The sequence below is a fragment of the Oryzias latipes genome, chromosome 22 (assembly GCF_002234675.1).
Source record: "Oryzias latipes chromosome 22, ASM223467v1".
Lineage (NCBI taxonomy): Eukaryota > Metazoa > Chordata > Actinopteri > Beloniformes > Adrianichthyidae > Oryzias > Oryzias latipes.
This window is the reverse complement of record NC_019880.2, coordinates 4,815,995-4,839,776: the sequence shown is the minus strand read 5'-3', so window position 1 is coordinate 4,839,776 and position 23,782 is coordinate 4,815,995. Positions and strand designations below refer to the sequence as shown.

Below are 23,782 nucleotides of genomic sequence, written 5' to 3'. Positions count from 1 at the left end.
TGAATAGTGAGCGGCTTTAATTTCACTGCATGTGTGTGTGATGTGAATTGTACATGTGTACAGTGACAATAAAGGCATTCTATTCTATTCTATTCTATTCTATTTAAATTGCATACATGTAGAACAAAACATGTGAAATGTTGTGTCTGAAGGAAAATAAAGGAAGGAGCTGTCACCTGATCCTGTCTGCATGCGGAATGAGTAAATTTATTCATAACCAGTTTATAAAAATAAAATACAAAATAATTTAAAAACAAACAAAAAAAGAAAAACGCTGTACAAGGCATTGATATGATACAAATAATTTAAATAAAAAGGCAAATAATTACAGATATATACAAAGCAAAACTGCCACTTGTTACATTCCTTTTCTCAAGACTGTACAGTTGTTTTTCAAAAAAGTTAAAAACAAACAAAAATGTTTAAAAAAATCAGTTTTACAATAAACAAACAGATGTGAAAAGGATCTAATAATATCTGTAATTATGAGCGATACATTTAATGACACAATGGGAAAAAATACATATGTGGACATCAAAGCTTTTATTAGTTTCCATTAAACATTTCAAAATAAAACAGCTTGGCTTGTCCTGTCGGCTCCGTCGACAAGCTACTATAAATATGACAGCTTTCTGTCTGTTCTTTGAAAAGGGACAAAGTAAATTTACTTTAATAGGTAGCACAAATACTAAGACTACACACCACCTATGTGCAATAATAATAATAATAATAATAAACATGAAGAAATCTGATTATCGTGAAAAACCAGCAGCCATGTTTAGTGTCAGCTCCTTCGTTTCTTTGTAGCCTTTTAGCGCATAAGTTACAATACTTTTTAAATAGTAATTTTGAAATATATTACAAGTATAAATAATAAGAGGAACAGTGTTCTGAACTCTGAAAGGATTGTTGAAATCTGTGCGCCTCAGCTCAGCCCTGTTTGCAAGCACAGGGTTTTCTTATGACAAAACACAACACTTAATTTAAAAAAAAAAAGAAATTCTCCACCACACTGTTGGTGAAACTCCCACTCTCGTTTTTCGCTTCATCGCTGTTTCTCTGTGCAGTGACGCACGCACAGGAGTCAGAAGGCTTAGCTTGGCCGAACAGTGGAATGATCTCCAGCACAGACAAGGCTCAGTCATCCCTCAGCACGCGGAGAGGGGTAGAGAAAAGACATTAAGGCAGCCGACTGACTGAACACTGTCTGCCTTCAGGATGAGTCATGGTAGCTGCTCTGTGAGGCTTTTCCAGTCCAAGAAAACACTGTTTAACTCGTCTCTGCAAAATTCTGTCAGCATGTATTTTCTCCCTTTAAGTGCGGTTATGTCTTTAAGAAGCTCCCATCAAACCTTCTCCTCATTTAATAATCCCTACAGGGACTGAAGAAAGTATACAGAGAGAAAAAAAACAAAACACATTCCTGTTCAGGTCAGGAGGCTGATGCAAAGATCAAGTCGCCATGGAAACCCTGTTGCCTTGTTTAGGTCTAAAAGTCAACGAACCACTCAGATTTGATGGAACTGGGACATCAGACCCACTTCAAACCATGCTCGGACTTTAAAAAAAAAAAAAAAGGCACAGCCAATTACTGAGTAAGGGGTGGACGTCGTCATGTGACGCATTTCATTTCCAGGTTTGTGCAGAACGCCTCTGCACCTTGTCCCTTTAAAAAAATATGGGCAAGTAAGCGGGGAAAAAACAAGCCTGATCTTGGTCCAGTCCATCTACTGGAGAACTGATTTGATCCACGGTTATATTTCAGAAAGAAAAAAAAATACCTGCTCCTGCTAGTGCAATTTCACAGTAAAATTAAAAATAAATAGCGCTTAATGTTTTAAAAATGAATCCCAGAAGAACTACCACAGATTTTAAATCAAGCTAGAGACGAAGTGGTTTTAAAACCAGGTTCAAGTTTTCTTAATTTCGCCAATTTACAAGAAACTGACCAGTGATTTGTTTGCCCTGGTGGTTACTCGCTGAACTGCACCCAGGCTCAGTCACCAAGTTGGCTTCAATGCGGAAGTCAAAGGTTGACGCTTAGGCACACTTCCAAGAAAAGTGTGTGATGGAGAAAAACACCCGACTCCGCCCCCTGCTGCTACACAGCAAGGTTGAAATTGGAACTTTGCTCAGAAACGCTGTAAAAGAATGTCACATGTCTTATTTGTCTACATTTCTGCTAATTGTATAGAGTGTCAGACAGATGAATTGATGAAAAAAACTCATTCTTCAGCAGAACAATTAGGAATAACAAGACTGTTGAGGAGTAAGTGCATTTTTACTCTCTTGTTCTGGAAAGGATGCAGCAGCAGAAGGGAGTTGAGGTTAATTTACAGCATCTTATAAGTGGGACGCAGTTCTGTGGGAGAGCTAAAGCGATGCCCTGGAACGCTGTTTTGATGAGACGACCGCCTGTACACATGGCCCACGTTTTCTGCGACACAAAATAGTGCTTTTTTTTTTTAAAGATCTGAAACCTCCATGAATGAAAAAGTTTGTCACACACTGACTTGATGTAGGAAAGCTGTGGCTCTCTCTTTCACCACCAAAGCTACTTTTATCTTCAACTTACAAAAATCATCTGTCCCGCTACTTTGAAAAAATAAAAATAAAGGGGGGTTATCTTACAATGACTGGCACACATCTGGTTTTGGCTCCTTCTCTTTCAATTGCAGACTCCCCCGAAGTGCCAAGGCACACGCGGAGACGAACGCCTCGTGTTGGTTAGGATGACGGCTTCTCCTGCGGCTGCAGAAGCCGGCGTGACATAACCACTCCCTCTTGGCATCGCTTTAGGCACAGAAAGGCGTGCGTCCTCACACGCTTCGCACGGCTGATTGTTTAAAGGGTCGAACCCTCGGAATGAGACGCTACAAACTCGCGCGGGGGACCCATCTGTGGTTGGGGGCAAAGCAGCAGGAAGCTTCGCAAAGCATCAAAATAATCAAAAATAAAAATAAGTAACCTGCTTCAGAGTGTGGCCTACAGAAGCCGCTATACCCTGCATGCTACCTCCAGATTCATCCATCGGGGACCCAAGTGCAATCATGAATACTGGGGATATAGAAGTTGCTGTGTTATTGTGCTGCAGGAGTGGTCAGTGAGGGTTCTCACACCCATCAAGTGAAAGGTTGCTTCTCTGCTTCTCTCTGGTCTAACCAAGACTCAAACATAGAGTCAGTTTATCCTGGGAACAAATAGATTGTTCTAGAAAGATTTCCCTCCATAAAAAACAGATGAAAAGAAGCTTTTTCTGCCGTTTGAAAGGCGTCCTACTGCCAAACTAAAATATTAGAGTACAGCCTAAAACACAATGACCTACATGTCGCAGTGGATCTACCAGGGGAAGCTAGATTTCCAGTTTGAGTGTCTGCTCCACTATCTGCTCAGCTTGGAGGAGCATTTGCCCTCTCGGCTGCAGCCGGCCTTCCCCCTGGACAGATGGAAGGCGGCTGCGCGCGCCTGCCGGCTGCAGCACGTCTCCTGGTGGTGAAGGTAGAAGCGGCGGGGAGGCGGCGACCCCGAGAAGCTGGGGGGCGAGTGACTGCGACCCAAGCAGGCGCCTCCCGCGCCGCCTCGGTGCTCGTGGTGGGACGGCGAGGAGCTGACGGAGCGCTGCAGGGAGGAGGAGCTGCGCGGGGAGCCGCTGGAGCTGCGGTGGTGGTGGTGCGGGGAGCCGGTCAGGCTGCCGATTCCCATCCTGGAGCCTCCGTGCTGCGATGAGGAGCGCTGGTGAACCGGGGAGCCGCGGGAGCTGTGCATTAGCTGAGCCAGGCACGACAGGATGTCAGCATCACCTGTGCTGCCGACTCTGATGCGATAGCGCCGCAGCCTTTATGAGCAAAAAGAAAGGTGGGGGGAAGAGAAAAGGGACGAATAAGTGTTTTTTGTTGCATATTAATTCTTTTGGACCGGACATCCACCCCCAGCCCTCACACCCTCCTGACCACTCCTAAAGGATGCTGGGTAAGATTTAGTCATGCTGCTTTTTTATCCATAGCATCTTTTAAAAATATAAATTGAAATAAATTGTGATTAGGTCTAAGTTTAATCATATTTTTTATTACAGTTGTTTGACGACTCGTATCTTTAAGTTTCTTTGGTCACTTAGCTTATTTTTATAGACTTTAGGGTTCCTCAGTCACATGATCCTTTACGGAACAAGACAAAATAAGAAAAAACCTTCAAGTATTTGACAAATAATGAGACTTTATTTGTCATTTTAATATTTATGTTTGAAAAAATATTTTTCTGTTTTCAAGTTATTTATTAGTGGATTGCTTCAAACGTTTTTGTTTCTATACATTTTGTTTCCTGTCTTTTGTTTCATGAAAACTTGGTAAATAAACTGAATTCAAACCAGATGCTAATTATGAATTTTAGTCTCTCAAAATGTATTTTTTGTTCCACAGTGTAAAATATTTGGTCTTAATTTATTTTGTCAAATCAATATTAGTAAAATTGTGCAATGTTTTTTTTTAAATTCAATGTACTGTGATCATGTGACTTTAAAAAAAAAAAAATATTATTATTTACTGTAGTTTTTACAATTTTAACACTTATCAATTGTATATCCTTGTTTTTCAGTTGTACATATTATTTTGTTAAAATATTGTTTTAATATTTAAACGAAACGCTGACAAAACAGCACTATTTAAAATGTCACACCAGTGACAATGACAAAAAAAGTACTGTCTGCTGTGCTCTATGGTAAAAAGTCTTATTTATTTATTCATTATTCTTTCTATATTTATTATTATTTTAATAATCCCAAAAGGACAGTTCAAATGTTGCATCAGATGCAAAACCTGGTGGAAAGACAGACTCAATAAAGATTAAAAAAAGTTCCCCTTCATCAGCTTGAATTTAACCTTAAAAACATTCCTTCTATTTTCATTTTATTCCATAAAGATGTAGCTAGAAGCTACAGGTCTGTAAGTTACCTGCCCTCCGCTCCTGGACGGCTTGGTGGCCTCCCCGGGGGCGGACTAGGCAGGAAGTGGGTGGCCAGCTGCTCGGCAGAGGCGGCGGACTGAACGGGGCGGGGGATCCTGCTCTTGCGGGAGAGGGGGCTGGAGGAGGAGGACAGAGACTGAGCGTCGTCCACCTGTCGGTCGGAGCGGGAGCCCATGAGGGAGTCCTCATCCTGAGAGCGGTCGGAGGCGGAGGACAACGGATCCCGGGCCAGGGTGGCTATGATGGCGCCCCGCTTATCAGAGAGCGAGGGCGAGGCGGTGGGGGAGGGCGCCGGGCCCTGGTGGCTAGCTTTTTTCTGCAGGAGCTTTTCCTTGGCAGATCCGGGGGTGGCGGTGCAGGGTTCGAGCACAGGGATTCGACTCTGCCTGCGGGTGGGGTCTTTCCGGATGGAGGAAGCGCCGATTGGCTGTTTCGCGGCAGAGTTTTCTTCCTCCTTGAGCTGAGGCTCTGTCGCGCTGCGAGGGGAATCATCGGCGGGGTCTTTCAGATTGGACAAAGCTCCGTTACTGGAAGCCTTTTGCAGGCTGGTGGAGGGGGAGAGGCGGTCGTGGGGTGGGACGGGGCTGAGAGGCGAGCGAGGAGAGGACGGCGAGGACACACGGCTCCCTGCGGGGCTTTGAGCTTTGCCGTGGCCAGCTCCAATGACGGGGGGGTCAGGCGATGTCCCCGGCTGGGTGAGTTCAGGGTCGCGGGGGGAGGTCGGCTCTTGGTACTGCTGAGCCTCAGCTCCAGCATCACCGCGCTTCTCCAGGAGGAGACACTGAGGAGTCGTGTCTGATCCTGACGGAGAGGACGGGCCGGACGGACGCTGAGCTGTCAGCTGGAAAAAGAGGCAGGAGAGAGAAAACGACGTTATCTGAAGGAAAACACTTGAAGGAATAAAATGTTTTTTTAATTGAAAGGTCTGTTGCTGATAGACCACAGCGTGTGCAGTTGTGCTGTAGATCCGCAGCAAGAGCAGAACTGAGAGTAAAATGTGGGCTAAAAAAATGGTGATTAGTTTGGCAACAGCATGCAGAACCATAGCTACCATGATCAGAGCGAAACACACAAGTGCTATGGCAGTGTCAGTCAAGCTTGTGAGTACTAAACCGGTAGGTGGGACAGGAAACGTTCACGCAACTTGGCAGGGGGCTTCAGCGAGGAGAGGGTGAGGAACAAATACAGGGAGAGGGAGAGGAAGAGAAAGATGGAGAGGACAAAGACGATCTGAAACAAAAGAGACCATGCGACCTGTCGTCATGACTCCACATTCAGAAACACCACATGCCCGACAAACACACACCGCTATTCACATGACACGTGACACCGGGGAAACATGGGAGCCATGCTCTGTCTGGCCTGCGCCACACCCTTCATGGCTTCTGAGAGAGCTGCGTGACAGCAAAACGAGGCAGCAAAAAGGCAAAACAGCAACTGAAATGAACAACTGAAGAGAGGAGAACAAAGGAGGAGGACAGGTGGAGGAGCGCTTCTCAGGGAGGGGCTTCATCACCTGCTGGAGCTGGGCGCGGGTGATGCGTATGACTGAGGGAAACTTGGTGTTGGCGGCACCGGGAGGGATGGCCGGCAGTTTCCTGCGACTGGGCGAGCGGGCGGCGGGGGCGGGGCTTGTTGGCTGAGGACGGGAGGACGCTTGCTGCTGCTGCTGGTCCACGGACTGGCTGCGCCTCATGCCCGCCGGCTGGCGCTGCTGCAGCGGGTCCGACAGGGTGGTCAGGAGGGTGTGAGGGCTGGGGGAGCGCAGAGGGATGGGGCTGGAGGTCCGGACCAAAACCTCCTCCGGCAGGGACGGAGGAGAGGTGGGGAGCTAAGAGACGAGGAGGACAGAGGTAGGGGGTGAAGAGAGAAGGGGGTTGTGAGATTGTGGGGATGATGGAGGTGGAGGTGAGGCAGAAAAAGCAGCGGGGAGTGTGAGGAAGAGGATCCTAAGTGTTCTCTAAAGCTTCCTAAAGAAGGTGGTCCGGTGGGATACGTGTGGGCAGAGGTTTCCCTCTCGGATGCTGTTTTTCTACTGTTTAAAGACCCACTCTGATGAAAACGGTGTTTTGGGTATTTTTTTAATATATTCTAGTTTTCCTGATGATGGAGGACGTATATAAAGAAAATTCAGCCTAAAGTCTTTCTTTATTCAAATCAATGTGAATCAGGAGCAGACGAAAAAAAATGCAGTTTGAAAAAGAGCTTCAAGCTCCATTTTGATGCATGTTGACATCAAACCGTGCGGCTGGACAGCTCCAACAGTGCTCGCCATTTTTGTTGCATCTGAAACGTTGGGTTGGGGGTGTGGGGGGCTGTGAGCTAGCGGGAGAGCATGTGACAGTTCTCAGTTAGGGATGATGGGGAGGCGGGGTTACTCCACGCCAACAATCCCGCCCACAACTCAGAGGTGAATTTCTGCCGCTCTGCAGAAACTATGTCCTAGAAAATGACACAGGTTTTTGAAACAGCACAATTCATAAGAAAAAAATAAAATAGATCAGAAGAATATCAGAGTGGGTCTTTAAGCCTCAAGCTGAACTCCAAAGTGAACCTAAGTGAATAATTAGAAGGGTGTGAACGGCAAAAGAGCAAGAAGTTCAAAGTAAATAAAAAGAATTTAAAAAAAAAGTGCACTTGAAATCAGTTTGACAAAGGCATAAAACATAAATGAAAGATGCAAATGAAAGTCAGATTTTGAAGTCAAGCGCTCTCTTCTCCCATGCTACAGTCCGGATCTGAAGTGTCACATTTTTCTTTTCCAACACAATGAAGGAGCAAGCGAACACAACAGTTACCTTCAAACTACAGCAAGATGCAGCTGGTGAGTCCTGACTGCTGTATGATAAAAGCAGCGGCGTTCTAGATCTAGAACTCTGACTGTGCAGCTTTTTAACTGGGTAAAATGCCGACTACGGTCAGTATCATGTTTGCCGTGTACCAGAGGCAGCGTTCGGGGAGAACGACCTACCTGGGTGAGGACTCCCTCTGCCAGAGCTTCGGCTGGACTGGTGGGAGTAATGGGAGGGGGGGCACCCACAGGGGCCACGCTAAGCTCCAGCTTGTCCATTTTTCCCTTCGAGGAAGAGGAGCTTTCCTGTTTAGCTTTGTCAGAGCCGGGACTCGGGCTGCCCTTGTCCCAGCCAGGAAACTGTTCCTGCGGCCGAAGCACCTCCGGCTCCTCGTCCTCCTCCGAGGGGCTCCTTGTGGCCTTTCCTTCCGGGGAGCCGCTGGGCCGCTCCACCATTACCCACTCCTTTGAGTCAACGTCTTGCCTCCCAGAGCTCAAGTTCAGGGCCACAAAGCCCCCGCTGCTGGCTGCCCCTTCTCCCTGCTCCAAAGATCCTGGGGAGGGCGGCTTAGGAGAACCCCCTCTCGCCAGGAATTCCTCCTCATAGTGCCAGACCCCATCACGGTACTCTCCGGCAGTCACAACATGATCCTGAGGGACTGGGAAAACAGCGGCCTCCTTCTCCTGGTTCTGGATGCTCATCTGCTGCTTCTGAACACTGTAAAAAAAAAAAAGTCCAGATATAACTCCCAGATTCACCCCCAGAACACCCGAAGATCAAACTCACCAAGAATCCAGAAAACGCTCTGGGCTGGGCTTGGAGTCCACGCCCAGCCTCCTCTCTAGGTCAAAGCTGTGTATGTTGCGGAGCTTCCTCAGGAGGGCGCCGTCTCGGTCTGAGGCCGCCACCTCGGAGTGGAGTTTGACCGGAGAGCCCAGAGTCGGGCCTCCGTGGGGGCTCTGGTGTCCTGCATTGCCATGGTTGTTGCTTTGCTCCTCTTCAGTTGCCCCCTGTGGAAACAAAAGCTTTTCTTTTATGGTTTCATGACAGTTTTTAGCCTTGTTGTCGTCCCAAACACTGAGGATTCATCTCCATCCATTGTTTAGCATCAGACAAAACTTTGTTTGGATAAAGGCAGATTGTCAACAACTGTTTTTACGATTAATTTTGCAGATTAAGATTTACATGCGGTGGGTTTACTGTTATCTTGATTGGTTAATTCATTGTAATAAAATATATGTTTGTTAACACCAGTCAAAGAGGAATTCCAGGAAAAGTCCTTTCAAAATAAAGCGTTGCAATGCAAATGAACAATTATCTGCAAAAACTATTCAGGACAGTTGCTGATCTTTTCATGAGTATGAAAACATATTTATAAAGCCTTTTTTTTAAATTCACATACAAATGGTTATGCACGGGAGAGGAGGTATGATGATTTGAGCTACAGCTAGCTTGATAACGTCAGAGAAAAATTATTGAATCATTTCTCAAAAATGCGGCTGCATGGTGGGATTAGTTATACAGTCACATAACTATAAGACTTAGAAAGAAAGATAACTACAGTGGTCCTTCGTTATATCACCATTCATCTTGTGCGGTCTCGCTGTTTGGCAGATTTTTTTTTGTTTTTTCATTCTATATGCTTTTTTAAGGCGCATTGTGTCTTCAAACATCTGACTGCGTGGTCTTCTACCTTCCAGACCGCTGCCCTGATGCGGTTACGGTTGCGGTCGAGCTCCTCCCAAACATCGGCCTCCTGGTTGCGGAGCGGATGCAGAGGAGAGGCCAGCAGGCGGTCGGGAGCGGCGTTGTTCTCTGCATCGCTGAGCTGCTCATCCTGCAGAACCTCGTCCGTGTTCTCCCTCATCAGGTCGCCGGGGATGAGAGAAGCGTTCGCCATGCTGCGGAAAACGGGAAACGCCTCGTCAATTCGAGCAGCTAAAGCCGCGGCGGCTGGACTCGGGAGGCTTTGGGAGACGGACCCCATGTGAGCCGGCGTGAGGCGGGTGTGATGCTGCGGGGTTGTAGTACTGGCGCTGATGGTGACCGTCCCGTCTGTGCTGGTCCGCTCCCAGTCATAGGGGTCGTTTTCCACAACGTTGTAGGTTTTCATGCTGTTGTCAAACACCGACATCAGCAGCTGAAACGCCACAGAAAAACACGCTGTTGTTGTACTTCACAGAGGTGAAAGGAAACTCCGCTACTGAAAGTGGGGGCGTCAAAATCCTGGCCTGGGGGCCACTTCAGGGCCCAACCTTCCTCTTATCCAATCTACGTCTTAAATTTAAAGAATAATTTAATATGGCTTGAAAGGAATGTTGTTTTATTTCTTCTTCTTTTTGGGGGTTTTCCAAACCTGAGGACTTTTCGGAAACAGTTTTGTGACAAAAAAAAAAAAAACACAAAAAAGGATCTTAAAGAAAACAGGAAAAGTGTTGCTTTATGCTGTGAAGCTCTAGAGCGGGAAGAACAAGCAAAGAAGAAGAGAAATGTTGGGAAAAATCCTGTGTGTTAATGTTTGTGATCGTCTGCTGGTCCATTAAGATGTATTTGCAAAACTATAAATATTTCCTCCAAATATTTAAATAATAATACAGAGCTGAGGAGAAATGCTGTCTCGTATTTCATCAGAAGGAGAAAGTATATATCTCAAAATATAACTTTATATTTTTATAATTTTTATTTAAACTTCATTTATGCAATTTTTTCAGAGTGCTTAAAACTCTAAAACTGCTTTTCCAGAAGTATTCTTGTCCGTTCGTGTCCCTCCAAATCAGGGACACCTGCTGGATTTTCAGAAACCCGGCCCTACCTGCCACTGATTACCTGGATCAGGTGCGTTTTGCCAATGAGCAGCTATAACTGTAGGTTAGTTGGAAAACATGTAGGACTCTGGCCTGGAATTTGACACCTGTGCTACAAGGAGATAAGGACAAAAGTGCCTCATAGTTTGTTTGTATTAAAGGGATTGAGCCCTCACGCCTTTGTCGATACAAGACAACACCGGGGCCTAATAGACTGAATCACCTGGTAGTCGGGTTTAGTGAAGTAGTCAAGGTTGGAAATGTGGTCCAGGAAGACGCCAAACTCTGCCGGCAGGTGTCTGAGCATGAGGCAGTGGTCGTAGGTCTCCTTCAGCTTCCCCACCTGCTCCTGAGGTGACAAACATGGGTTAACACCCTATCGCTGTCAGGGCGTTTGGTTTCCTTTCGCCCCTTACTTTTTCTTTGATCTTTCTCCACGGCAACTGGCCCACCAGGAACTCCACCAGCATGTAGAAGAGAGACCACAGGTCGTCATGGCGACCCATCTCCTGCAGGGTCACACGTTCGGTCAACAACAGGAAATCATAGACTGGCCACCCGAAACGCCGTGGACAGACTCTGACCTTATTCTTGTGTGCGTTTACGGAGGCGTAGCGGACCGTTCCCCTGAAGCCGGCCACTGGGCGGGGCTAACGGGTAGAGACAGAAGCACCTGTTAAAACGCATGGATGAAGCTGAACCTGCAGGAGCATTTAAAAACAGCTAAAAAATATATTTTTTTAATTTACTAGGCAAGCATTCAAGTAGCTATAAAGTCGAAGAAAGCTGATTAATGCAAAAACCAGATGTTTTGCTTCAATGTTGAATGGTAGAGCATCAATTGGCCAAAAGTAAGTCACAGAAAAACAAATAATTGTAAACGTCGCAATTCTTAAAATTAAATGAGCTAAACAAAAAAAAAGTTTTGCTTTTAAATATTTTAAAAATGATAACAGAAAAAAGCCAAATTAAAGACAAAAAATGTAAAGAACAAAAAAGCCATTTGGTTGCGGAGATAAAAACACTCGTTCGTGTAAAAGGCAAATCGGTAAAAAACCAAGACGTTTGGAAAATTGGATCTGAAGTTAACTTAAAGCCCCCAAAGGGTTGAAAGAATTACATTTTATTTTGGTTCTGAAAGGGCATAAAGAAGCTACATAACTAAACAAAAAAACAAACAGGATTCAGAATGTTTTTAACTTTGAATGTTCTGGAAAAACTGACATAAAAGTCTGAGGTGCAGCTCATCCCCTGTCAACAACAAAATCAGAAAATAATTCAATGCTGAATAATTATGCTTCTAACAGAGATTTAAAGGCTTTTAAAGTAGAATTTAATGATGGTCAGATTCGGAAAGCGTTTTATACTTGAAATGTGTGCCTCTAAAACGTTCAACGAGAACAAAATCCGTGATGATGGATATAAAGTTTAGCTTTGAAAACAGACTTAACCCGAGCAAAGGAACAAAGCGCTTCACTTACAGGTCGGACCTCCTGGCATGAATTCGTGAACTGGCGAGCTAAACCAAAATCCAGCATGTAGCAGGTCCGGCAGGTGCTGGGAAAGCGGCCCATGGCGAAGTTGGACTGCAGGAGAGACAGGGAGAGGAGGGTGAGGAGGAAAGTCAAGTATGACGGGAAGGTGAGGAGAGTCACGGGACCATGGGACGCACCGGCTTGATGTCCCGATGCAGGAAGCCCACGGAGTGGATGCTCTCTATTGCCTCCAGGATCTGGTGCCCCAAACGGAGGGTGGTGCTGATGCTGAAGGTCCCACGCGGCATGCTTCTCCTCAGGTCTGCAAGGTTTCGACCCTGGAAGAACACGAGGTTTTGGTTTAGTACATAAAAAGGGTAGAATTAAACATTAGACACTTTTTTCATCTTTATATCTTTCCTCTGGATCAAATTCTGGTTTTATGATCTGTGTTGCTGTTTGGACTGAAACCCCCTTTGTACAACTAAAATGTGCAGAAATGTCTGTCAATTAGGAGGGCCACACCGAACAGAAAGTCACAGAAAACAGAAAAAGACAAATATTTTCATCAGTTTTTCTTCAAAGTAATTTTTGTGCTGTTTTCCATCTAAACTCTACATTTCTGTTAGTTTCTTAATGTACTTTTTCCCATAAAAGGTTTAGTTTAGTTAAAATCATTAACTGTGTCCTCAACAAACATGTTTAAAAATAAAGTCATTTCTTTTTAAAGACACATAACTAGTTAATTGTGGTAGAACAGCTTATTAACGTATCTTACATTAGCATTTATTCTATGTCTGGGTGTATTTTTAAAGCAAAATAGTCAAATAATGAGCAGAAGTCTCTTCTTATCCCTCTAAATAACATTTTACAAATATTGAAGGACTTTTTTCTTAAAGCAATTTTATTTAATTTGCAGAACACAAAACAACTTCATGAGCTTTTTTTTTTTGGGTAAATGTTCAAAGCTAAATCAATGCTGCATAAAACAGCGGGATGTATGGAGTTTTGGGAAGAAACCAGAGCCTGTTGTGGATGATATTTCCCGTCCACCTGGGTTTACCTGAAGCTCCATCACTACGTAGTTGAAGCGGTCGTTGCGGCCGCATCCCACAAAGCGGCATATGTGGTCTTTACCTGGGTGGAAGAGGAGCGGGGCACAGTTAAAGGATTGCATTAGGATTTGAAACTTCTTCATTGTGATGTGACCCCTCCCCTCAGCTTCTCTGCATATCAAACCCCCTGATTGTTGAGCAACGGAAAAAAGATTCTCCGAGCCTCGAACTGCAGAAAAGGACAACTTTTCGAAAACCGATGCAGTGAGACTTTTCACAATAAGAGCGCGGCGTCTTGCCAGACAGCAAAGGACCTCTGTTTCCTCCTGACAGCGCAGCTAAAGTTCAGGTGGTCTCACGTTACACGCCGGCTTCTCGAGAGGAAACACCGATGCCTCGGGCCGAGACCATTACACAGAAAACATGATCTGGGGACCATTGATTTTCTTCACAAAGAGTCTAAAGAAAAAAGGCAAGACGGAGGATGAAAAAGAGCAAAGGGAGAAGGAAAAAAAGAGGCAGAAAAGACGAATTTTGCTATTTTTTTAAGCATATTAAAAAATGTTCATTGAAAAGCTTAGATCACATCAAAACAAAGTGTGCAGCTCAAGCTGAAGAGCATGTTTGTTTACGCTGAATGAGCGGACGCTCTACAAACTGTGGTTTGGATGAGTCAGACGGAGGTCTTTCTGCAGAAAAGAAATAAATAAATAAAAGGCTCCCTCTATTGAACGAAAACCCGCAACAGGAAATGCTTTTCCTCCATAAGAGTGATGTTCACGGCTCCATAGGTCACCGTGTCACCGAGGATCGATCCGTTCCTGGAACTGGATCCACCGAAGCCATTTCCACTCACCCTGGAGCTTCTTCAGCACGGCGACCTCCATCTTCAGGACCTGTTTGGGCTGCTGGGCCGACTCCACCTTCAGCGCCACGCTGGCCCGCGTCAGCAGGTCCATGGCCTCGTAGATTTCCCCAAATCCGCCACCCCCTATTTTCCTCACCTTGAGGGGGGAAAAAAAAAGGAACTTCAGGTGACAGAAAATGAAGCCGCATTTTAAAACTGCAGTTAATGTATCGTGAATAGAATAGAATAGAATAGAATAGAATAGAATAGAATAGAATAGAATAGAATAGAATAGAATAGAATAGAATAGAATAGAATAGAATAGAATAGAATAATCCCTGAGGAAATTTAAAAATGGCCATCTGCTCACACTCATAAAACACATACACACATTAAAAACAATAAAGATAGTAAAAATAGCAATAGACTAAAAAGATTAATAGATTTAAAAAAAAAAAAGATTAATAATTTAAAATCAGTGGGTAAAAAAAATGAAAAGAAATTACTTTTAAGATGCTCTGCCAGAGAATAACCCTGAAAATGGCTGAAATGGAGAGACAAACTTCTTGAATGATACATACTAGTAACAATAAATAGGTAGCATAAAGATCTAAGGAATTCATCTACAATTTATGAAAAAAGACCTACAGATTATATCTTCCATTTATTCAAAGGGTCTATGTCACTGTTGTGGGCTGCATGGTGGAGCAGTGGTTAGAACTCTGGCCTCACAGCAAGAAGTTCCCTCGCTGGGGGACCTGAAACAGAACACCCATGGGGGACCCTTTCTGTGTGGAGTTTGCATGTTCTCCCGCTGCACGCGTGGGTTTTCTCCAGGGACTCTGGACATGCTTCATAGAATAATTGGTTACTCCAAATTTGTCCATAGGTGTGAATGTGTAACACACTGGCAACCTGTCCAGGATTTCCCCTGCCTTCGCCCGCAAGTGGCTGGGATAGGCTCCAGCAGCCCCGTGACCCCGAAATGGACAAAACGGTAGAAGATGATAGAACCTACCGTAAGTCATTGTTTCCTTAAGTCATTCAGAGTAAACTACTGTATATCCATATATATGATATAATAAAACACTGTCCTGTTCTACCCTCGATCTTTGAGGCTCCGCCTTTTTCTCCTTGTGGGTGCCGCCCATTTCATGAAGTCAACCTAGAGTTGACCTCGGCGGCATGTCTGAGTTCACCCACGGAAACAAACAGAATCCAAACCTTTGCAAAGATGGACGTCCATTTTGTGCATAGAATAGGAAAGCGTGTTTGCAGACCACAGCCGGAGAAAGTGTGTGTGTTTGTGTGAGAGCCTGGGGGCGGTGCTGACACAGACTCTTCCTGGAAGGGGCTGTTCTTCACTTTGTGATGTCACAATGTGAGGACCCACTCGTTCTTGTGGAATGGGAGGGGCTGGTGGTCAGAGCGCAGGTTTTTAGAGGAATACTCAAAAATACACGAGCAGATCAAAATGAGATCCAAAAACTTTTCCTGGGGAACGAACATTATAAAAAACTTTAAGGCTCAAAAAATTTATTTTGCACGGTATAGGCTATTTGTGTATTTACCCCAAATTATTAGTTTTTGTGTTGTTGTTATATTTAGTATTATATAATAAAATCACATTATTTGTTGGTTTAAAGTTTTTATTTGGTAGCTGTTATAATTGGTTGTTGTAATCCATGGATTATTTCAATTATTTTTATTTTTTTATATTAATATTATGACTACACTACATTTATTAATTTTAATGATTGCTTTAATACATTTTACTGGTTTTATGTCTTTTTTAAATCATATAATGAGCTTTTTGTGCAAATGTTTCCCGTTTTTTATGTGTTTTTTATTTAGCACTTTGAGATCCAACATTTTAAATAAAGTTGATTTTAGAATTTTTGTTTTAGAAAAACTTGATCAGTCAACATTAAGAGAAAACTTAAAGCTTAAAGGTATTTTTTTAGACCCTTCTAAAAATCAAAAAGTGTTGTCTGCTGACAAGTTAGAGTGATGTTTATCATCCTAATGTTTCTTCTTCCTCACAGATCTGGTCACATGTCCTTCATCATCCTCTGGGATGCGTTAGAAGATAAGGCTCCAGGATTATCTGCAGCATCCTTATGTAACTCTGCTCCTCAGAGGAGAGGAAGGGCAGTTGGGCCGCCAGTTAGGAGTCTACATGCCACCCGGGCGGCCACCGCCGGGGGAGGGAAGGCTCCTTGGGAAAAGAAATACTGCTTCCTGCAGAAGTCAGCGTGTCTATAAATAGCAACTCAGGATATTTGTGGATTCCCTGTCCTGCATGAAAGCCCGACCTGGACGTTTCTACGTGACCCTAAACCGGGGAGAAACCAGGTAAACTGAGAGCAGGGGACAGAGAGGGGACAGAGCGCTGGCGGCTGAACAAAGGCCTGTTTGTTGAGGAATGACCCGGGAGCCGGCGGCGACGGGGCTGGACAAACACGCCAACCATTGTAGCCCCAGAGCCGCACCACTTACCACTTTCCATCGCTCTTTAACCAGGGAGAGCACGCTCAGGATGTCTGCTGGCTCCACCCCTCCGCTCATCCCGCCGGTGGCTCCGGGACGCTGCGTTCACTAATTCCCCTTGAGCCTATAAACCGGGCCCGACATTTGGAACCAGATGGAAAACCCTGGAAGAGGCCGAGACCCGCAGAGGTGGGGAGAGAAGATGGTCAAAAAGGAGTCTCATCTTTCAACCAAGATAAATGCAAAATATACATTTAAAACATTTCAAACACAGACTGCAAAAACTGCATATAAAGAAAAACTTTTTTATTTACTTAAAGTTTTTAAATAGGAAAGTAATATTAATGTAAGAAAACACAGGAATTCTTGGTAATATATATATATATATATATATAAAAATATATATATATATTGTATATTGAATGATTGTTTTTTACTTTAATAAATAACATTATTTCTACAGGGCCTTTTTTCCACGCGTCATAAAACTTGTCCTGCACTTTACTTCCATGTTGGATGTGGAGCTCAGCACAATAAATGCTTTTAATAAATGTCTCGTTAATAAATAAAACATGACAATTTAGCCAGATTTAAATGTAAAACTGCACTTTAAACTGGACTGTGTCAAATGGCAATCTTTGTTCATGTTTTTTTTAAGCATAAAGTAATAAAGACGAATATTTAACCTTCGCGTTGTGCTCTGGGTCAAATTGACCAGTTTTAATCGGCCTGCGCAATAAATTGCAAATTTATCATTATCACGATGTGCAGTACGAATATATCGCAAAAAAAACAGCAAAAATTGCAATAAATGGTTACCTTACATGTGATAAAACAATCTTATGGTGGCTTGAAATTTTCTAGGAATCAATTAAATACATTTATGCATTTGACCAATCAGATGGAAACCGTCACGTTGTTGACCAATCAGATGGAGGGAGCCCTTTTGTTAGATGCTCACCTCCTTTGTGGATGAGGGTCATTTGGAGTATAATTAAAGTTATATTGACTCTTATTTACATAAACTGTTCCAGTGAAATGGAAATTACATTCTTGGTTGTTTTTCTATTTGTTCATGTCTTCTTTCTCTTTCGGCTTTTCCCATCAGGGGTCGCCACAGCGAATCATCCTTTTCCACCTCACTCTATCATGGACATCTTCTACCCTAACATTAGCCAACTTCATGTCCTCTGTTAAGACATCCATGTATCTCCTCTTTGGCCGTCCTCTTGCCCTCCTGCCAGGCAGCTCCATCTCCAACATCCTTCTACCAATATATCCACTATCCCTCCTCTGAACATGTCCAAACCATCTCAGTCTGGCTTCTCTGACTTTGTCGCTGACACAGGCAACATGAGCCGTCCCTCTGATGTACTCGTTCCTTATCCTGTCTAACCTGGTCACTCCTAAGGAGAACCTCAACATCTTCATCTCCGCTACCTCCATCTCAGCCTCTTGTCTCTGTCTCACTGCTACCGTCTCTAACCCATAGAGCAGAGCTGGTCTCACCACTGTCTTGTACACCTTTCCTTTGAGTCTTGCTGGCACTCTTCTGTCACACAACACTCCTGACACTTTCCTCCAACCGCTCCAACCTGCCTGCACTCGCCTCTTCACCTCTTTTCCACAATCCCCATCACACTGAACTGTTGACCCCAAGTACTTAAACTCCTGCACCTTCTTCACCTCAGTCCCCTGTAACCTAACGCTTCTACCTTGATCCCTCTCGTTCAGACACATGTATTCTGTCTTACTACGACTGACCTTCATACCTCTTCTTTCCAGAGCAAACCTCCACCTCTCTAGCTGTTCCTCCACCTGCTCTCTACTCTCACTGCAAATTACAATGTCATCCGCAAACATCATTGTCCAGGGAGATTCCTGTCTTACCTCGTCTGTCAGCCTGTCCATCAGCATAGCAAACAAAAAAAGGACTCAAAGCTGATCCTTGGTGTAGTCCCACCTCCACCTTGAACTCCTCTCTCTGACCTACAGCACATCTCACCACCGTCATACTTCTCTCATACATGTCCTGAACTACTCTGACATACTTCTCTGCCACTCCAGACGACCTCATACAGTACCACAGCTCCTCCCTCGGCACCCTGTCATACGCCTTCTCTAAATCTACGAACACACAATGCAGCTCCTTCTGACCTTCTCTGTACTTTTCCATCAACATTCTCAAAGCAAAAATGGCATCAGTGGTGCTCTTACGGGGCATGAAACCATACTGCTGCTCACAAATCTCCACCTTCTTCCTAAGCCTGGCTTCCACTACTCTTTCCCACAGCTTCATTGTGTGGCTCATCAACTTTATTCCTCTATAGTTGCTGCAGTTCTGCGTGTCACCCTTGTTCTTAAAGATTGGGACCAGAACGCTTCTCCTCCATTCCTCAGGCATCTTCTCACTCTCTAAAATCCTATTGAACAACCTTGTTAGAAATTCCACTGCTGTCTCTCCTAGGCACTTCCATACCTCCACAGGTACGTCATCAGGACCAACGGCCTTTCCGCTCTTCATCCTTTTCAGAGCCTTCCTAACCTCATCCTTTCCAATCTCTGCTACTTCCTGCTCCACAACAACCACATCTTCCTCCCTTCTTTCCCTGTCATTTTCCTCGTTCATCAGCTCCTCAAAATACTCCTTCCATCTTTTCTGTACACTCTCTTGGGTTGTTAGCACCTTTCCATCTCTGTCCTTAATCACCCTTATCTGTTGCACGTCCTTCCCATCTCTGTCTCTCTGTCTGGCTAGCCTGTACAAGTCCTTCTCTCCTTCCTTTGTGTCTAACCTGTCATATAGCTCATCGTAAGCTTTCTGTTTGGCCTTTGCCACCTCTCTCTTCACTCTACGCTGCGCTTCCTTGTACTCCTGTCTACCTTCCTCAGTCCTTTCTACATCCCACTTCCTTTTAGCCAACCTCTTCCTCTGGACGCATTCCTGTACTTCCTCATTCCACCACCAAGTCTCTTTACCGTCTTTCCTCTTTCCAGATGACACACCTAGCACCTTCCTACCTGTTTCCCTGATAATCTCTGCTGTAGTTTCCCAGTCCTCTGGAAGCTCATCCTGACCACCCAGGACCTGCCTCAACTTCTGCCTAAATTCCTCACAAGTTTCTTCATTCTGTAGCTTCCACCACTTGGTCTTCTTTTCTGTTTTCCCTCTCTTCTTCTTCCTGACCTCCAGAGTCATCTTACACACCACCATGCGGTGCTGTCTGGCTACACTCTCTCCTACCACCACTTTGCAGTCATTAACCTCTCTCAAATGACCTCGTCTACATAGGATGTAGTCCACCTGAGTACTCCTACCTCCACTTCTGTATGTCACTCTATGTTCCTCTCTCTTCTGGAAGTAAGTGTTGACTACAGCCATTTCCATCCTCTTCGCAAAGTCCACCACCATCTGTCCCTCCAGATTCCTTTCCTTCACACCAAACCTGCCCATCACCTCCTCATCACCTCTGTTGCCCTCACCAACATGCCCATTAAAGTCTGCTCCAATAACAACTCTCTCTCCTCTGGGAAAACTCTCTATGACCTCATCCAACTCACTCCAGAATCTCTCCTTCACTTCTAACTCACAGCCAACCTGTGGCGCATACCCACTGACTACATTCACCATCACCCCTTCAATTTCTAACTTTAGGCTCATCATCCTGTCTGAGACTCTTTTCACCTCTAGAACACTGTTTACAAACTCCCCCTTCAGAATCACTCCTACCCCGTTTCTCTTCCTATCAACACCATGATAGAACAGTTTGTATCCTCCTCCAATACTACGTGCCTTGCTGCCCTTCCACCTTGTCTCCTGCACACACAGTACATCTACCTTCCTTCTCTCCATCATGTCTGCCAGCTCTCTGCCTTTCCCTGTCATTGTGCCAACGTTAAGAGTCCCTATTCTCAAACCTATGTTCCTGCCTTTTCCCTTCTCTCTCTGGCCACGGACCCTTCTGCCTCCCCTCTTTCTTCCACCAACAGTAGTCAAATTTCCACCGACACCCTGTAGGTTAACAGCATCGGTGGCGGTCGTTGTTAACCCGGGCCTCGACCGATCCGGTATGTCTAAAGTGTTGTGGATGATTCGCATGGTTATTTTGGCAATTTTTTACGCCGGATGCCCTTCCTGACGCAACCCTCTCTATTTATCCGGGCTTGGGACCGGCACAGAAGTTACTGGCTTGCAACCCCTGTGGCTAGATTCTTTTCTATTTGTTCATGTATCGCAAGTTATATCGTCAAAACTGATTACTAATTATATCGCAAGTTTTCCTCACATCGTGCAGCCCTAAAACTTGATCTAAAAAGAAATCCTCAAAAGGAATTTTTCACTTTGCATCTTCTTGATTTCCTTACTGTAATCAACGTAAATCACAAGATGCTTCAGTTAATATCTTTTTAAACCTGCCCTGTTTGTTTCAATTACAAATCAAATCAAACTTTATTTAAAAGACGTACGTAACACACAAAGCACTCTAATAACATTGAGAAACTACGTTTTGGGTCAGTTTGACCTGGCAATCAAACTAAAAGCTAAAAAAGAGTCAGAAAGATCAAAAAAGATGTTTTTCTTTGAGGCATAATACTACTCTGTCCGAGACACACGTGAATGCGCGCACATGATTAGTTGATCTGTGACCAGCAATGGGCATCACTGCACCAAAGAGTGTTTCAAAGGGTGAGTAAAGACGTTAATGATGAGATTGAAACAATGTTTTTAGGGAGTTTTTCTTGTTTTTTTTTGGACTAATGCATAATTACTTGTGCCCCGGGTCAAATTTGCCAAGTACCTCCAGAAATAAGAGATAAGCTAAGTAGTTCATTAAAGACCCCCCCCCCCCCCATTGTGTCTTCTTCTGTTATAAAAGTCTTCCCACAGGTCTTTTACTAATTATGATTATGCGGGTTTTTTGCCAAAAAAACAAAACAAAAAATCAGTGTCGTTCACCTCCGAGTTGTGGGCGGGACCGTAGGAACGGAGCAACCCCACCCGCTCTCCCCGTCACCCACAACTGAGAGCTCTCCGTTTAAAACCCTCTCCCACTAGCTTACAGCCCCTCACGACCCCAACCTAACATCACAGGTGCATTTTTTTTCACCACCATTTGAATAAAGAGATACTCAGAAATGCGATTTAGAGCTTCATTTTCTTAATAAAAGGCCAGAAGAACATGCTAAAAACACCAACAACACCATTTTACAATATTCTGCTCTAACGGCTGTATTTAACATGAAATGTGTTGCATTTTTAACTTTGATCGATGATTTGCGTTCTCCCTTTAAAGTCAGAACTTAGACCAAGCAGGTCCTTCAAACCAAGGCTCAGCCGGAGTCTCCCTGGAAAAACTCTGTGTTCCTGCATTGCACAACATCCCAGGCCTGTACAGATAAGCATTCCTCCGGAGAGCCTCGCTGCCGACTTCCTTCATCTGCCTTCAAACCCTCCCAGACAGCCTGACAGGCGCAGGGAGACGTGGTTACACAACCAGACTTCAAAACACTGCTTTGACAAAAAAAAAGAAAGAAAACCTCATCTGTTTAAGACTCTAAAGTGTAGATATTTGTATCAAATAGATCTGTCTTTTTTTCTTTTTTCTGATTTAATTCTTGTTGCTGCATCCCACTTTTGCAGGTTTCTGCAGAAAGACGGGGTTGAAATGATGATCAAACAAAATGTTTGAGGTGAAAATCAAGAGGAAGGCCTTCATTTCAGTGAACACAAACAAGGTTACTGTGGGATTCTGTGACCTAACATCCTTCAAATGTGTGTCCATGTGTTTCTGCACACAACCGTACACATGTCTGCGCACACCGCTCAGCTGGGAATGGCAAAAACGGGCACCCCCCACCCCTTCAAAAAAATGAAAGCCGTCCATAACAGAAGGCTCCTCTGCCCGCCCGCCATGAATCACACACTTCCTGACCCCAGCATTTCCATGGCGACCGTGCTGCAGTGCCGCTTTCATCTGCTGACAGCAGCTCATCCTCCCCTCTCCCCTCTCAGCCTGCTCACAGCTGCAAGTGCATGATGGGGAACCTCTGCCGCGTGCGCGTCACAATTCCAGCGAGGTCAAAAACTTCAAATTATTTTTGTTGTTTTAATCCAATACTGGCCTAGTTCCGCAGCTGGGCTTGTCTGGGCTTCAGCTGGATGAAGTGTCGTAAAACTGGAGGGGAGCCAGTCCTGCCTGCCTCTGGGGCTGCAGTCGGTGTCCATCATCATGTGATTCATGGATCAGACTGAGCTTTTTTGTTGTTGTTGTTGTTGTTTTTTCCCTTTTAGACGTAAACGAAAAACAAACGTAAAAACAACCCCCCCGTCAGATCAGTTTGTTGCTCATCTGTGGGATCCTCGCTGACCGGTTTCACTGTTGCGTGGTGGTAGATTTTACTCAAGCGCGTCCACGCGCGTCCAAGGGCCACGCAGGCTCATCCCGACGGGGGTAAAGCTAAGTCTAAACTAAGCAACACACGGGATGACCAACCGAAGGCGCGCGGCGCTGATCGGAGGGGCTTCACAGCGACCATCCGGGTCCTTACCTCGCCGCTGATCTTTGATCCAGAAAGGAGCCGGGTGTGGTTAGAAAAAAATCCTCTAGATTTTGAGGCGGCGGGTCCGACATTGATGTTTTACCGTCCACAGGAAGAGATTCTAACGGTGACGGACGATGTGAAAAAAAGAAAAACATGGGGGAGGGGAAAAGAAGTCAGGAGCGTAGGGGAAATGTCTTGGATCGTTCCATTTTCTCTTGCTCCGCTGTCACCTTTTTGCATCTCGCTGCGGATCCGTGACGTCACGACCCTCGGCGGTGCTCGTCAGCCTTCCTGCGCGCGCGCGGCTCCGATCTGAGCGCCCCTCGCAACAGCTCGGCCGCGCGCGGCGCAGCTATTAAATGCGGTTTGACCGTTCAGCGCGTGCGCAGTTCATGACCCTTAAATAATTCGTTTAAAGTTTTTTTTTGTGTTCGTTTAAATAAAAAGTGATTATTTTTTTCACGTAGAAAAAAAGATGATTATGTAAGAACGTAGTTTTCTTTTATACGAACACTAAAGTATGTTCTAAAAAGACCGCTAGAGGGCGACAAGAAAAGTCCCGTAAAACAACAAAACGAATTGTTTTCAAAAAGTTGTACTCACTTGTGTGTTGTTGTTTGTGAAACTTGTGCTAAAATGTGTATCACAGGTAAAAAAAAAAAAAAGTCTAATAAAAAATAAATTGAAAGATGGGGCTTAGATCAGATGTAGGCTAAAAAAATGTCTTTTACTGTTTAGAAAAACATAGAAAAGGGAATGTGAAATAAGTCCATCTTCTTTCTCCTTCTCTATTCTAATGTAATAGGCTTCTAGTATT

The 23,782-nt window shown here is 44.6% G+C and overlaps 1 protein-coding gene across 2 annotated transcripts; it reads right to left on the bottom strand.

The window, feature by feature from the left end:
- Positions 1 to 180: 180 nt before the first annotated feature.
- ttbk2 (tau tubulin kinase 2) lies at positions 181 to 23,782 on the bottom strand. Of its 2 annotated transcripts, XM_023951908.1 has the most exons (17): positions 23,196 to 23,782; positions 22,972 to 23,083; positions 16,432 to 16,586; positions 13,942 to 14,089; positions 13,094 to 13,167; positions 12,228 to 12,368; positions 12,037 to 12,141; positions 11,140 to 11,205; positions 10,972 to 11,064; positions 10,779 to 10,904; positions 9,734 to 9,891; positions 9,445 to 9,652; positions 8,538 to 8,761; positions 7,931 to 8,468; positions 6,476 to 6,790; positions 4,947 to 5,800; positions 181 to 3,835 (listed from the first exon to the last, which is right to left on the bottom strand). In XM_023951908.1, the coding sequence occupies exons 3-17, from the start codon at positions 16,498 to 16,500 to the stop codon at positions 3,382 to 3,384; spliced, it is 3,573 nt and encodes a 1,190-aa protein (XP_023807676.1). In that variant the 5' UTR covers positions 16,501 to 16,586; positions 22,972 to 23,083; positions 23,196 to 23,782; the 3' UTR covers positions 181 to 3,381. The 2 variants fall into 2 exon arrangements, with proteins under 2 accessions (XP_023807676.1, XP_023807677.1); XM_023951909.1 differs by lacking the exon at positions 6,476 to 6,790 and having other exon boundaries at positions 22,972 to 23,781.